This window comes from Vicugna pacos, chromosome 3 (assembly GCF_048564905.1).
Source record: "Vicugna pacos chromosome 3, VicPac4, whole genome shotgun sequence".
Taxonomy (NCBI): domain Eukaryota; kingdom Metazoa; phylum Chordata; class Mammalia; order Artiodactyla; family Camelidae; genus Vicugna; species Vicugna pacos.
Window position 1 is genome coordinate 25947531 of NC_132989.1, and position 14033 is coordinate 25961563.

The 14033-nt window shown below is 52.0% G+C and overlaps 1 protein-coding gene across 2 annotated transcripts in view; it reads right to left on the reverse strand.

Moving 5' to 3' along the window:
- Positions 1 to 3762: 3762 nt before the first annotated feature.
- TGFBI (transforming growth factor beta induced) overlaps positions 3763 to 14033 on the reverse strand; it is a 31836-nt gene continuing 21565 nt past the window's right edge. Inside the window, exons 9-17 of one of the 2 annotated variants that reach the window (XM_072957043.1) lie at positions 13320 to 13457; positions 12561 to 12706; positions 11574 to 11710; positions 10592 to 10722; positions 7981 to 8105; positions 6596 to 6695; positions 5948 to 6027; positions 4867 to 4891; positions 3763 to 4398 (exon numbers count right to left, since the gene is read on the reverse strand). In XM_072957043.1, coding sequence (XP_072813144.1) covers positions 4358 to 4398; positions 4867 to 4891; positions 5948 to 6027; positions 6596 to 6695; positions 7981 to 8105; positions 10592 to 10722; positions 11574 to 11710; positions 12561 to 12706; positions 13320 to 13457 — 923 coding nt within the window. In that variant the 3' untranslated portion in view covers positions 3763 to 4357. Of the gene's footprint in view, positions 4399 to 4866; positions 4892 to 5947; positions 6028 to 6595; positions 6699 to 7980; positions 8106 to 10591; positions 10723 to 11573; positions 11711 to 12560; positions 12707 to 13319; positions 13458 to 14033 lie in introns of both variants that reach the window. The other variant, XM_072957042.1, reaches the window with a different exon arrangement.

The following is a 14033-nucleotide window of genomic DNA, read 5'->3' on the forward strand; positions in this document are numbered from 1 at the left end:
CAAATTCATCAAGAGAGAAAGTCAAACAGTGGTTACCAGGGGCTGGGGAAAGGGAGAATGAGGAATTAGTGTTAATGGATGTAGTTTCAGTTTTGCAAGATAGAAGAATCCTGGGGATTGGTTGCACAACAATGTGAATATATGTGATGCCACTGTACACTTAAGAAGGGTTAAAATGGTAAATTCCATGCTACGTATATTTACTACAAAAAAAAAATTCTGATCATGGCACACCTCTCCCCATCTCTCTCCCATGAGTAAAACCCTCCAGGGCTCCTCACTGTCCTAAGGATAATGTCTAAAATCCTCACCACAGTCCCACGGACAGGCGAGGTCTGGCTCCCACACATCCATCTCAGCAGAGGAACCTTCCCTCCTCTCTGCACTCTGGCCGCACAGATCTCCCCAGCGCGTGCCTCAGAGCCTTGATGCACACTGCTCCTTCAGCCCAAATTCTCTTCCCCAGCCCCTCATTCTTCAGGCCTCAGTGTCAACTCAACCGCCTCTCTCACCATCAGAGCTCTGTGATGGACTTCATTAGAAGTAAATGCAGGGACGGTGCAGCTGCCTGGGGTGCAGATGGCTGTGTGGAGCCTGCCACCAACCGGTCCAAGGCCAGAGCTGGAACTTTCCTGTGGGGCAACCGTACCTCAGTGCTGCCTTCCTCCCCTAGGCCCCAGAGTCCTCCCCTACCCAGGAGCAGGTGCGGAGTGCAAGTTATCTGTGCCTGAGGCTCTGTCTTGGGCCCCTCAGGCCAGTGGAAAGGGGTGTGTATGTGTGTGTGTGTGTGGCCCTACCTCCCACCCCCACTCTACTTATTCTCTGAACTGGCTTAATCTGGGATTTGGCCAAAGGATCCCACAGAGAGCATGCATTTCTTTCGTCACCAGGCAGGGATGGCCAGGAAGCTGGCCCCATTTGACTTTTCAGGACAGGGCACTGAGCCCATTCATTCCATGGCCTTCTCTCCTGGCTCTAGAAAGGTTTCTGCGAACAAGATTCTGAGCAGCTCCTCTCTGACCATGACATTGAATTATGGTTTCAAGCACAGAGGTATTTTCCTCTGCATGAGAAATCCCTCCTTTCCTGACATCCACGTGGCCAGTGTCCATGGCTGTTGCTGACCTCACTCCTGCCTGTAAACAAGCTGTGGTCTACGTTCTGCAGGCAGAATCCAGGCCTGCAGGGGCTTCTCATAGGGCCACCCTGGCACCCAGGTTCTACTTGTCCAGAGCTGCTGGGGCTCCTCCTCAATGGACCCTGGGGTGGGTGGGGCACAAGGGGCAGAGTGGCTAAGAGAGTAGGGTCTCGTTTATGTTCCAGCCTCTTCCTATTCTGAAACCTGGCAAACAACTACACTTCTTTAGGCTTCCATTTCCACAACAGTAAAATAGAAATTTTACAAGTACTTACCTATTTCACAGAACGGATGCAAGGAGTAGAAAAGATAATGCACTTAGGAGCATAGCCAAAGCAGTGGCCTCTCCTCCGGCCCCACCGCGGAGCTGGCCTCTGTGTGTGAAAGGCACACCCCAGCCTGGAGGGCCTTGTGGCCGCCGTGCTGAGGGTCTTTGTGGTCCTCTCTACTCCAGAGGCCTGGGAGCCCCAGAGTGACAGCAGCGAGAGAAGAGGACCAAGCAGAGCCTCTTTGCCTTCTTCCTTACCTTCCTTTTTTTGGTTGGGGCTCAGCAGGCAGGGCTCAGGGAGGCCGGGGCAACCTCCTGGCTGGGGCTGCCTTCTGACCTGGCAGTGGGGGACACAGGGCACACACACCTCCCCCGGGCGATCACTCATCCCTGGAAACATCCCGTGGCCGACCACTCGGCCCTGGGTGTCCATCCTCAGACAGCAGCACCTAACGCTTAGCCTGAGTCCCCCAGAAAAACAGAGATGGGGGTGTTTGGGACCCCGAAAGGGGATTTGATCCTCTTTGGTTGGGCAGGGAAGGCAGAGCCTCAGCTGTGCATGGTTCTCAGTCACTAAGAGGACTCTCCGGCTGAAGAATAGATGGATTCCCCCCTTATTGGGGAGGCTCGGACAGGGGCAGGGCTGGGATCACAAGGACAGACGGAGGGGTTTGGGCATTTTGAAGGAACTGTGTGGTGATTTTTGTTTTAGTATGTGTGCTGCCAAAGCGAGCACGGTGATTTCCGCTTTAGAGTAAAGGGTCTTTAACAGTTACACTAATCACGTCTTTGAGCTCTGACGCCGCCTTGTGAAGCGCAGGTGTGTGCATTCTGACTGAGGAGCAGCAGCCCAGCAGCAGCAGGCCCCGCACGAGCGGCGCCATCACAGGCAGCCCGCGCCGGCGCCACCCCCCGGGGCGGAGCAGAGCTGCGGGAGAAGCAGCCCCCCAGGTGCGTGCAGAAGGCTGAACCTCACCTCGCAGGACGCCCCTGCCCCTGCAGCCTGACCTCCCCTCCAGGTCGGCTCCTTCAACCCCTCTCATCCCTCCCACTTCCGGGAGCTGCTGGGGGTCCCGCCCTCTGGCCCCTACTTGCTCAGATTCCTTCACGCCTGTCACAGAACCACAGTGCTGTCCTTCAGAGTCCACGTGGATGGGCAGGCGACAGTACCATTGGCTGGTGAGCAAATCTCTTCCCCGTGAGGAGGGACGCCCCATGAGGACGGGGCCACTACTCTCCAAGCCTAACACTCGCAGCCCTGGAGCGAACGGATGGATGACGCTGTCGGATGACGTAAATGCCCGTCTTCCCCCAGCCCGGAAGCTACCTCAGGGAGGGGCTGTGTCTCTGCCTCCACTGCTCTATTCCCAGGAGGGGTGGGCTGACCGGCAGCCCGTTTGGGTCTTTGGGTTCCTTAAGGGAAATGAGCTCTAAGTCAGCCTTGACAGAGTGAAGTGTCGAAGGGCAGGACTGTCCTAGTCTCCAGGAGAGTGGGCGGCCTTGGGAAAAACAGAAAACAGGCTCTCAGCTGCACTGATCTTGAGCAGATCCAGACAGCAGGATAAGAATAAGGATACCTAATGCTGTGCTGAGTGTTTTGTAAGAACCATGTCCTTTCACCTTCACGATGGACCAATGAAATTGATGCTACGGTCATCCCCATTACAGATGAGGAAACAGAGGTGCTGGGAGATTAAGTGATGGACCCAAGGCCACACAAGTAGAGGGCAATAATGTCATGGTCACACCAGCCTCTCAGTGCCGAGGACATTTTAAGATGGAGAACCTGAAAGGAGCAGGGGAAGGGATGTAGATGTGGGTGGGCACAGCCCTGAGCATGAGCCTGGAAAGCCTGGACCTGCTCCCTTATCAAATGGTAGTTCCTGGGGGACAGGAGACTTGGGGTCCAGTCCCAGCTTGGCCATTTTCTGTATCAGTAGTAGTTCTCCCTTTCCTGATCCTCTGTTCCTCATCTGTTTAATGGGACTGAGGGCTACCACTTTACAGAGTGGTGCCAAGGAGTCAAAAGTCCAACACGAAGGCAAGGGTCACCATGCTGGAAGGAAGATGGACACTTCAGGCCAGTAAGAGGAGTAAAGTACTGGTAAAGGGAACACTGAGGACTCAAGACTCCAGGGCCGGTGGAGACTGAAATGAAAGAAGTCAACAAAGATGTAGGTTCACATCTCCATGTGCTGTTGGGGTACCTTAGAGCCATACCCCACAGACCATCCCTAGGGGCATCCTTCAGGTGCTTCTGGGTGGAATCTCAGTGGAAGGAATGTCACAGCCCAAGAAACAGAAACCCAACCTTGTGAATACCCAGGCCAGCACACAGTTTCCATCCACATAGGCATATGTTTCTTTGGTTTTATTATTACAAACACACCATGGCTCTGCCACACCTGGGGAATCCTGAGCTCTGTATGCTCTGTCTACCCTCTCTTTTCTACCTGGACAAGGTCACATAGAAGGGTCCAAGCCACGTGTAGTTGCAAGAAACGTTTGACAGAGCAGTTCAACTCATAGCTTATAAGGATGCCATTTCTCCAGCTGTGAAAGAACCTTACAAAAACCATGCCACGATGCCCCAGGATGCTGGGTTGCTTGACTCATGTTTTGTGAGCATCACAAAACTTTGGCTCCCTATTCCAGAGGGCTTGGCATAGGCAGGAAACTCCACATTTGGGACAAGTCTTTCTGGAAGTCAATGTCAGGCAGTGACACCCGGGTCTCTGCATGCAGTGGACTAACAGCCACGTTTAGGGGGAAAAAATTAAAAGTGTAACTCTCCCTCCTCCCCCCACCCACCCAAGGCTCAGATCTCATTATGGTGTGGCCCATGTACATTGAAGTGCGATATTTGGTTTAAAAAACATTCAGTCTCTTTGGCAAACTGAGAGAAACTGGCGGGGAGCTGCTGAAATGCATTCCTCCTGCGGTCTTTCGCCCTAATGCTTCATCCTCTCTAATAACCGCTGATAGACGGGGGCTGAAAGAGAGACATGTGAAAGGTGAAAAAGGTGCAACGTCCCACGTCTGTCTAGGATACTCTCAGAATCATAAGCCTAAAGGCCAAGCAGCCACCTTCCCCTCCCACACACAGCAGATGTTTTTGGGTTTGTGAAACCACATAGCTTACTCAATGGTGTTCTGAACTGAGATTTTCTACATCTACAAGCCTGGGACCATGTCCTCACCATGGGTTCCAGCCAAGCCCCTGTGCAATATTTCCAGATTCCCAAAGCCAAAAACTTACAGCAACCTTAAAAGGCTGGAACTCTTATTTTCTCTGTCTCATGGAGAAGGAAACTGGGTGTTGTGTGTCTGACCCCAGAGGCCAGGCTTCTCTTATTGCACCATGATGTTCTAATCTATACACATCAGATGGCAAGTTTCTTTCTGCCTCAGGTAAGGCCCAAACACATCTACAAGGACTTCAAACCCAGACCAGACTTACCTAGTTTCACAGAGCTCTGGGTGGCCTGAAAGAAAACACAAGGTGTCAGGTCTCCTAGTGGTTGTTATACCTGCAACTGCTCATGGCAGTGGCTTTGCCATTGCCACCCTTACTCACAGCAAATGCCAGGGGTGAGGAAGAGGAAGGGGAATGGGAACTGCTGGGCCCTGGAGAGGCCCTCAGTCAGTCTTGGCAGCCCCAAGGGATGCGCTGGCCCTGACCAAGCAGAGTCTGTGCTGGACATTCCTGGGAGGCCCCAAAGCCTGGCTTCCACCCAGATCACAGCCTAGAGCTTGGGAAGCTGGGACTGCACAGGGCATGGCTTCCAGGAATAGGAACTCTGGGCCAAGAACCCTCCTCGAGGGGCACTGAGAAGACCCCTCCACCCAAAAGTAAAGTGACATATTCCAGCTCCAGGCCTCTGGGTTAAGGGCTACCTCCTCCAGGCTCTTCTGTTGAAATGCAAACCTTCTGTAACATAGCCCATATTCCCCAGGGGCTCCACCTGCAGCAAGAGAGCCTGAGTGGGACTGCTGGGCCCTGGGTTAGCTGGGGAGCAGGAGAGGCACAGAAAGTCAGAGAGGATCTGAGAGGGGCTGAGGCTGGGAAGGGAAGTTCCACACACAGAGCTGGCCCTGTATCCAGAATCCACAGCGCTGCCCAGGAGAGTCCCAGCATCAGCAATGATGGGCACGTCATGGAAAACAGAAGAGTGACTTGGAGGCCTAGGCCGATGGCAGGCCAGCCCACTATCAGGAAAATTCAGGATGGGTTGCCCTTCTTGGTCAGATGGATTCCAGAGCTGTTCTGTTCTCACCAGCAGCAGCTTCCCCATGGGCTGAAGTTCAGAGGCCTCATTCTAAAGGCCTCGGCTATCGCCCACAAAGGAAGCAGGGGCTGCTTGGGTTCTTTTCTGTGAACTCCACACAGGTCAGGGCTAAGGATGCCCCAATGGGAGTGCAGAGAAGTTACGAGAGCACCCTGGGAGGGCAGCCAAGGACGATAGGAGAGCCCCCTCCAGGGGTTCAAGCATAGGACCCAAAGCTGTTCAGGCCAGGGGCCAACCTAGCAGGCATCTTACCCTGGAAAACGCTGACGCCTGTTTAAAGATTTCAAGCGCAGAGTCTGCAAGTTCATCCCCTCGTTCCTGAGGTCTGTTGGCTGCAGACGAAAGAAAAGGCAGCTAGGATGAGAGAGAAGCTATTAGCATATCATTCATAACCACCATGACTGAGGCACTGTTGGCCTTTCTGGCTCACATTCTCAGATAAAGTTTTCCTTTATAACTTTCCATCACTTGTGGTGGAATGTGGCTTGTGGGGAGAAAGCTCAAAGAAAGGTGAGTGCACAAGTGAGGAGAGAGGCTGGGCTCCAGTGCAACTTTGCAGGAGGTAAAGAGAGCTCATGCTGGGAGAGAGGCTGCAGGAGGGATGCTCTGACCCACGTTCACAGCATCCACATGTAACAAACAGCTGGGCTCTGTCCAAGGGGGCAGGGCAACCTGGCAATTCAGCAGAGAGAAATCTGTCCTCAAGTTGCTGGGTGTAGCGCATCTGAACCAACAGTTCCTAAGCCACCTTTCAGCGATGCCGTCCATGGAGGCTCCGCCGGCACATCCCACATTATTCTCATCTTTGCTTAGAGAAGTGTTTTTATGGAGCACCAGCTGTCGTGTGTGGAGGAGGGCCAGCTGCAGGCTGAGTGGGAAGATGGTACTTTGGGACCTCACCTGGAGGCTGCAGGACACTAGAGATGGCATGGACCACGCCATTGGTGGCCATGATGTCAACTTCAGCAACAGGTTCCTTGTTGACATTCACCACGTTGTTCTTCTGGGAGAAAAAGAGCCAACAATCACTGAACACAGAGCATGTTTATCTAATTCATTCTGAAACCTGACAAATGTTTACTGAGCACCTCTAGATACCAGATCTTGCGCTGAGTGCCGGGGATACCCTGGTGACTGGAACAGTCCCTGCTCACTACAGACCTGCAGTCTGGTGGATTCAGTCTAAGCCCTCGTGTGGACTCAGCACGTTGCAATTTACACAGTGATCTTTTGTATGATTCACTTAGTCCTCACAGCACTGCATGGTGAAAAGGTAGTTTTGATGGCCCCACTTGACAGAACAGGCAACTCAAGAGAGGCCAGATACCTCCTTTAAGCTGAGTAGGTGGGAGAGCTGAGGACAGAAGCCAGGCATTCAGCTCTGGGCGAAGGCCTCTTCCTGCTTCTCCTCAGTGTCCGACTTCAGATCTTCTCACAGGGTAAATCTATCTCAGGCTTTCCTGAACGACTCATGAATCAGACCCAAGAGGGAAGGGGGAACTGAAGCCTGAGACCAATGGGACCCTGACACCCCAAACTAGCTGGGAGATTCTCAGGTGACCTGCAGAAGTCAAACAAGTCACCCCATCCCAGCCTCCCTGCCTGCTTTCCCATACACTTGAGAAAAGCTAATGAATAAGGGGACAGCGGTAGACTAGGAGAGAGGCGCAGGGAGTAGGAGCTGAACCAGTCACATGCTGCAAGGGTGGACCCTCCATGATCCACAGAGGGGTCAGTGGCTTTGGCTGGTACACAGGCAGCTTGAGCTTGGCAGAGTTGGGGTGTCTATCTAGTCCCTCTCTTCGAGGTATGGACCCTCTGAGGCAGCTCTAAAGTGGAATGTATATCATCAACATACAGAGCAAGGGAAGGCTCACAGACCATGCATCAGAAGAAAAAGTCCCTTGGATTGGTCTGGTTCATGAGGCAGCTCAGTGAGCCCCTGGATTTGGGGGTAGGGTGGGAAAGGGATTGGCAACTGATCTTTTAAGACATGTAAGTAATAGACTATCATCTCCTTAAGGGAAGGAAGATCTAACAGCTTCTCTCAGATGCTTTATTATCCTGCAAATCTGCAAGTTCTTATTCATGTCTTACCACAATCCTGCTTGATTTCCCTGAATACCCTTTTCTCTTTTCTTTCTTTCTTTCTTTTTGACAAAACGCACTCAGAAATTCAAGACACATCTTAAAGACAGTTTGTGTGTCTAATGCTATCCTAGGGACAAGATGTTGAACCCTGGTGGCAGGGCACAGCCAGCCTTTTAATTATTAAATATCCTCACCGAGCTGACTTCCAACTTGTCACCTTGGAGGGACTTCAGCCGCACCAGGGCCCCGATGCCTCCACTAACCAGGATTTCATCGCCAATGTGGTATTTCAGGATGTTGGCAAGCTCCTTGGCATTGCCTGCAGGTTTGTGGGAAAAGGAAGCAGAGTTAATCCCAAGGTTGGTAACTGGCATGGTCAGGGAGGTCCCAGAGAAGATGCAAGTGGTCATCCCCAAGATGGCAAACCCCCGCCCACTCGGTGAGCACCTAATGTGTGTTCAGCCCTCTGGCCCACCGTCTGCATAACGGTCAGGGGAATGAGGCACAAGGCCGTGGCCATGAATCTGCCTCTGTAGTCGGCAGGCTGCTGGGTTAGGTACATGCTTCTGTGATGCTGAGAAGGAGTTAATCCATACTCCTCTGTGAGTATGACTCATGTTTCCATGAGCTAAATATTTGCTTGGAAAGCCAGGGGCCTTTCCAGCACCGACATCTGAGACATTTCATCATCAGCAAGGCTCCCGATAGTTATAACACAGAAGTGAAATATTTACACATTTCTGCCCTCAAATGCATATTCTGAGACGGCTGTTTCCTGAAGGGACAACTTAAAAGAGTCAACAGCTGCAATCTGGAGGAGACATGGAGCCGATGAGGTAAGGGCTGAGGGGGGTATTCCCTCCACAGTGTCCCTCCGCGTCACGTCTCAGCATTCCTTCCAGCCCACATCAGCTTCTCCACCAACTGGGGAACGCATCCAATTGCTCATAAAGGTGCACAGGCATTTCCCAAATTAAGTGTGGGAGGCAGTTCTGAAAGCTGCCAGCTGCCTCTCATCTCCATCAAGGCTGCCCCTGATATTCATATTACCAGCCAAATGGCTGGATATCCCCAAGGCTTAGGAATGGCTATTTCCAGCATCTTGAAACTGAGAACAGGGGAAGCTTGAAAGCATCTGGGGGCATTCACTTGGCTATTGACGGATCCACATGAGTGCCATGGGAGGCAGCCATCAGGTACCAAATATTCACAACTTGGAGCTCCCAAGAGTTCCTCTTCCACAAAAATACCCTCATTGGTGCTGAGCCAAGCCAACCCCTAGGACACAAAGCGTCCGCTTTTCCTGAGATCTCAACACCTGGATTGACCTCTGACACCTGGACAGGCTTCATCCACCAGGAGAGCTGTGGTCTAATCCCGCCCTCAGGCCTGGGGGAGGGCGTGTTTGGGGGAGCTCTGCCCAAGCCCTCCCTTTGCTCCTGCACAACGGAAAATCAAAAGGAAGCTGAGCAGGCTTGGGCCACCTGGGGAATATTCCGTTCCTGCTGAACAGAGACAGAATGGAGAGTTTATGTTCAGAATGAACTTCTCCCCTCTTCTCAGGAACATATGTCAGCACCAGAGACAAAGGCATTCATTTAGCAATAAAGAAAATTAAACAGGACACGAATTCAGCTCACAGCTGCCCCAGCTTTCTATTCCCCACTCCAGAGTGGCAAGGGAGGTGTAGATGACGTAGGCCCCAAGGTTTGGCCAAGGTCCTTCCTCCTTTCCCTTCTCCTCCACAGGCTCATCTTTCTGTAACGCGTGGAAGTTTTGTTTACAGGCATGCATCGGCGTAAACCCTGCAAGCCCACCCCACCGCGCCAGAGTCATAGCCACTCCCCCATCACTGATGGGGGATGTGTGCCCCGCACGGTGGGACATTCATTTAATCCTTTCAACATGCTGAGCAAGGTACTCTTACCACCCTCATTCTTCTAATGGGAATACTGAGGCTCAGAGAGGTTAAGCAACTTGCGAGAGGTCTCTCAGATGGTAAATGCCAGAGCCAGGGTTTGACTTGCTTTCAGGTAATCCAGGAGCCCAAACCATGAGATTGGCTCTCAGAAATCCTCAGCTCCACAGGGAAATATACACAAAATGTTATGATAAATCACAGAGAAAAAAATGTGAAAAAAAAAACAACGCCATAAATGATAGACTAACAAAAAAAAAAAATCCTCAACTCAGTTTCTCAGGGCCGTAACTAGGTTTTCGGTAAAGATTTATCCTCAGGGACATGTGATACAGGTAAGTGGCTTCAGTTTCGGTTCTCACAGGTCCTCAGAGGAAGACATGCTTTGGTGACTGGGCGCTTGTTATTGACCTTCAGTTCCTTTCTACTCTTCTCTGCCTTGTCCAGTGCGTGGGAAGGCTGACCGCCGTCAAGTGCTCATCCAGGCACCCTTGCCCTCCTGTAGTCAGCTGCCCGGAGCCCTGGCAAGCCGTGGGCATGTGGGAGGAGAGGGAGGCCGAGGCACTTATTGGTCCCCTTGCCACAGTTCTGCGGCAGCTGCGTGAGGCCCTAACCGCCGTCCTGTGCCCCTCCTCCACAGCTCCAGCTCTCCCAGTCCTGCCCTCTCCCATCAGCCCCTTCCCTGGCACCCCAAAGCCAGGGTGCTAAACACTGGGTATCATCACCCTTTGCTGGTTCCTTAATCCCGCCTGCACCTCTGCAAATAGTCCTGTCATTAAATTCCTTTCTGTCAAACCCTTTGTAAAGTGCCAACTGTTTCCTGCTGGAACCCTGACTGATATAGTTACTTTAGAAGAGTTGAAAAATATACTTAGGTCAGTCTTTACCCAAGAGTTTGTTCAGTTCTCCTGGCGGCATGGCTTGGAAGGCTTCATTTGTAGGAGCGAAGACTGTGTAGACCCCTTCCCGGTTGAGGGTCTCGGTCAGCCCTGCAGACTGGATGGCGGCTACCAGCATGCTGTGGATACACACATGGAAAATGTCTCCAGCCGGAGGGGGAGGGGGTAGTCATTTGCTCAAACACCACACCACTGTGGGTAGGCGGAGCCCAGAGCACTCCATACCCCTTGCTGGTTTTCGTCCACTCCCCATGCACAAACAGGGACCAATTCCAGTCTACACTTTCTCTCCATAAACGCTAAGCTCAGTTAAAAGCCAGAAGTCAGAGGCCAAGAGGAGAAGGAGGAAGGGAGAGGTCAGCCGCATGGCTGACTCAGAGACTGACTGAGGCAGAGGGCCCTGAGGATGCAGTTCCAGGAGACGGGGGTGGGAGCAAAGGGGGTGTGGTCTCCCAGGCTTTTGTGCAGGTGGCTGAATTCAGTGACAGGAAACATTCAAGGTCACAGCCCTCAGGAGTGAGTGAGCAAGTCAGAAAGGGAGAAAGCAGGGCAAGAAAACAGTGACGTTGGGAGCCAGAGAAGGAGCAGTGAGGGCCCTGTAAGGGCAATAGGCAGACACTATGCAGAGCGAGACCCATCATGCTCAAAGCCAGGGCCCTCAGCTCCCCTGGGATTTGAGAAGGAGAGCGGGCTGTTTCCCTGGCACTTCAGGAACACAAACAAGTGCAGTCCCCTCCCTGGTCCCATGGATGTGAGGACTACACTCCCAGAAGGGACCCTTCTCCTCAGCCTAAGCTTTCAAGGTGACTCTCATCTTTTCAGAATCCCAGGTCTGGAAGGTCACACTGGCACATGGCCAGGGTTCACTGAACCCCCGAGGAAGTGGGGAGCTTGACAGATAGCTGAGGCCCAGTATCCGGCCCCAGCATGACTACTGGGGTGCAGTCCCTCCCGGGATGGGGCCAGTTACCTGAAGCGATTGTCCCCCTTCAGGACGTCCATGACGGTCCCCATGGGTGGGGTCAGCATACGGTCCATGGTGAACAGGGTCCCATACCTCCCCCTCTTGTCATGGGCGGCGATGCAGCTGTTCTCGATGCACAGGCTCTGTGCAAAAGAGGGGCAGAGAAAAGGGCAGGTTGCTCTTCCCCAACCCCAAGCAGGGGCCTCCCAATTTGTTCAGAGCATGCGCTGACAGCTTCATCCACACAGATCAGTGAAGATCTACTGGGGGGGGGGCATCTTAAGACTAGGATAAAATGAGGTATTTTCTCCAGAAAAAGAAAAAAAGAAAAAGAAAAATGGTATCCCTTAAGGAAAGAAGAGACTTAGAGGCTCCAGTAAAGTTACAGAAAGGGCCCATGATCACGTGACACAAGAGGGCCACAGACAAAGATCAGTTAAAGAGATGGAGTCTATTGATTTATTTATGTAACAAATTATAACCATCTGTAGCTAAATGGTGCGGGATGGTCCTGAGCAAGGACTAAGTTGTGTTGTGCTTCCTGTTTGACATTCCAGGGTAACTGTTGGGTTTGAAGAGAAGGAAGAGACAGGAGAAGAAAGAAGAGAAGCTTTGGGACCAAGAAGGCTTGTGTATCAGTTCAGGGGGCTTCTCTTCACAGGAGCTAAGAAGGACCCAAAACCTATATTCCTCCTCCCTCTGTTCATCACTCTGGGTTCAGGGTGGGCTGCTGTTTACCCATCCAGGCCAGACAGGTGTACATTTTTTTTTCTCGCAAAGGTCTTGAGAAAAGGAGATTTGACCCTACTGGCAGGACCCCATTTTAACCCTTTGATACCAGGTATTCTCTCTAAAATTCCTTCGTTCTTCATTAGAAACCAGTTCTCAGGCAAGCTCTGGCTTACTGAGCACTTTTTTTTTAAAATGCAAATTCAACTTCTGTTTCTTGGAGCCAAGACAATGAAAGAGCATGATTTAGGACTCAGAACTTACGTTACGGTAAACAAAAACTCTTAGTTTCTTGCCACCCAGCGTGTCTAGGGTCTGTCCGTGGTACAGATACTTGGAGGCCAGCTGATCTTTAATCATGTGGTTCAGAAGCAGATTCTTGGTCCGGGCATTAATGGGAGGGGTTCCATCTGCAACAGAAGGTGTGGTCAGGTCCGGAGGCAGGTCCGGAAGTGAAGGGAACCAAAGACAACGCTGTGGAAAGCCCGTCCCTCCCTGAGATTGGAAATGGAGATTGAGAAATCAAGTGAGACTGCCAATATTCCTTAACATCTGGCATCTTCTGCAAATTTAAAAAACAAAAAAAAAAAGGTCTACACAATCCAGGGTGTCTAGAACTTTGCCCTGAGAGGGAGGGGAAGGCACGGATGCAGTTTGGCCCTGTCTGCCTTCCCCGTGGCTGTGGCTCAGCTGTATCCTCACTCTAACCCTCTGACTATCATGCTGGCAATTGACCCTGCAGATAAAAAGACAGGGGAGTGCTCTGCTCTCCCGACAGATGCAAACTCTTGAATTCTGAGGCCCAGATCCCCAAATACATTCTCTGCTCTGCCAAATGAAAGAGCAGAGAGCCTCCTCACTTTCTGGTGAAGTCCCATCTGCTTTCCGTGGAGCTGGGCGGAAGCACTAGCGGTCCGTGGGGAGCTGTAGACTGGGGAGGGTGCTGTGGAGGTGACAGCGGTGGGGCAGCTGCCCCACCCACCCACTTGAGACAAATGCACAGGGATGCCTTCTCCACGTTACCTTTGAAGACAGAATTCATGGGGGCCAGGAGAGTCAACCGCTCATTTCCGGAAAGATGACTGCTGAGGCCAGCTTGTCTGAAAAGGTCAATGGCTGTGGAAACATCAGATTCTGCAGCCAACTCAAATAGCGTCTTGGCTACAAGGAAGGAGAAAGTGGGTTCAAAAGTTAGAAGTGCTGTTTTCATTTATCAACTGTCCACCCTAGAGCATGACATACATCGGCAGGAATGTCATCTCTTGAGTCAACAACTCCACTAAACGCTGCTGGGGCATAGCAGGTTTCTGTCATCAGGGGAACGGTCACCCAGAAAACTTTACTGGGCAGGGAAGTGAGATGAGGTTCAGTTTGACTGAGGGTTTCTGTCCCAGCCCTTGGTCAGGGTCCTGTCCAGTGCTGGGGAGGAAGAAAGCATTGTCTGTCACGGCTCCCGAGGAGTCGACTACACTGGTGACCACACCCATAGAGACAGTTTTCTGCTGGGTTGATTTTTTCCCGTGAAATTCCCTCACTCATGGTCAGTGGACCTCCCTGGAATTCCAGAATGGGGGTAGGATGCCGAATGGAACCCAAGCCAAAGTCCAGTCGGTCATCTCCCTGGGCCAGTGACCCTGGGATGCTTGGGCAAGATGAGCAAGCGAGTGCTCTGAGGTCAGCAAATGGCCCTCTGTGCCCAACCAGAGCAGGCAGATCTTCTGAAAGGCTTTCATGATT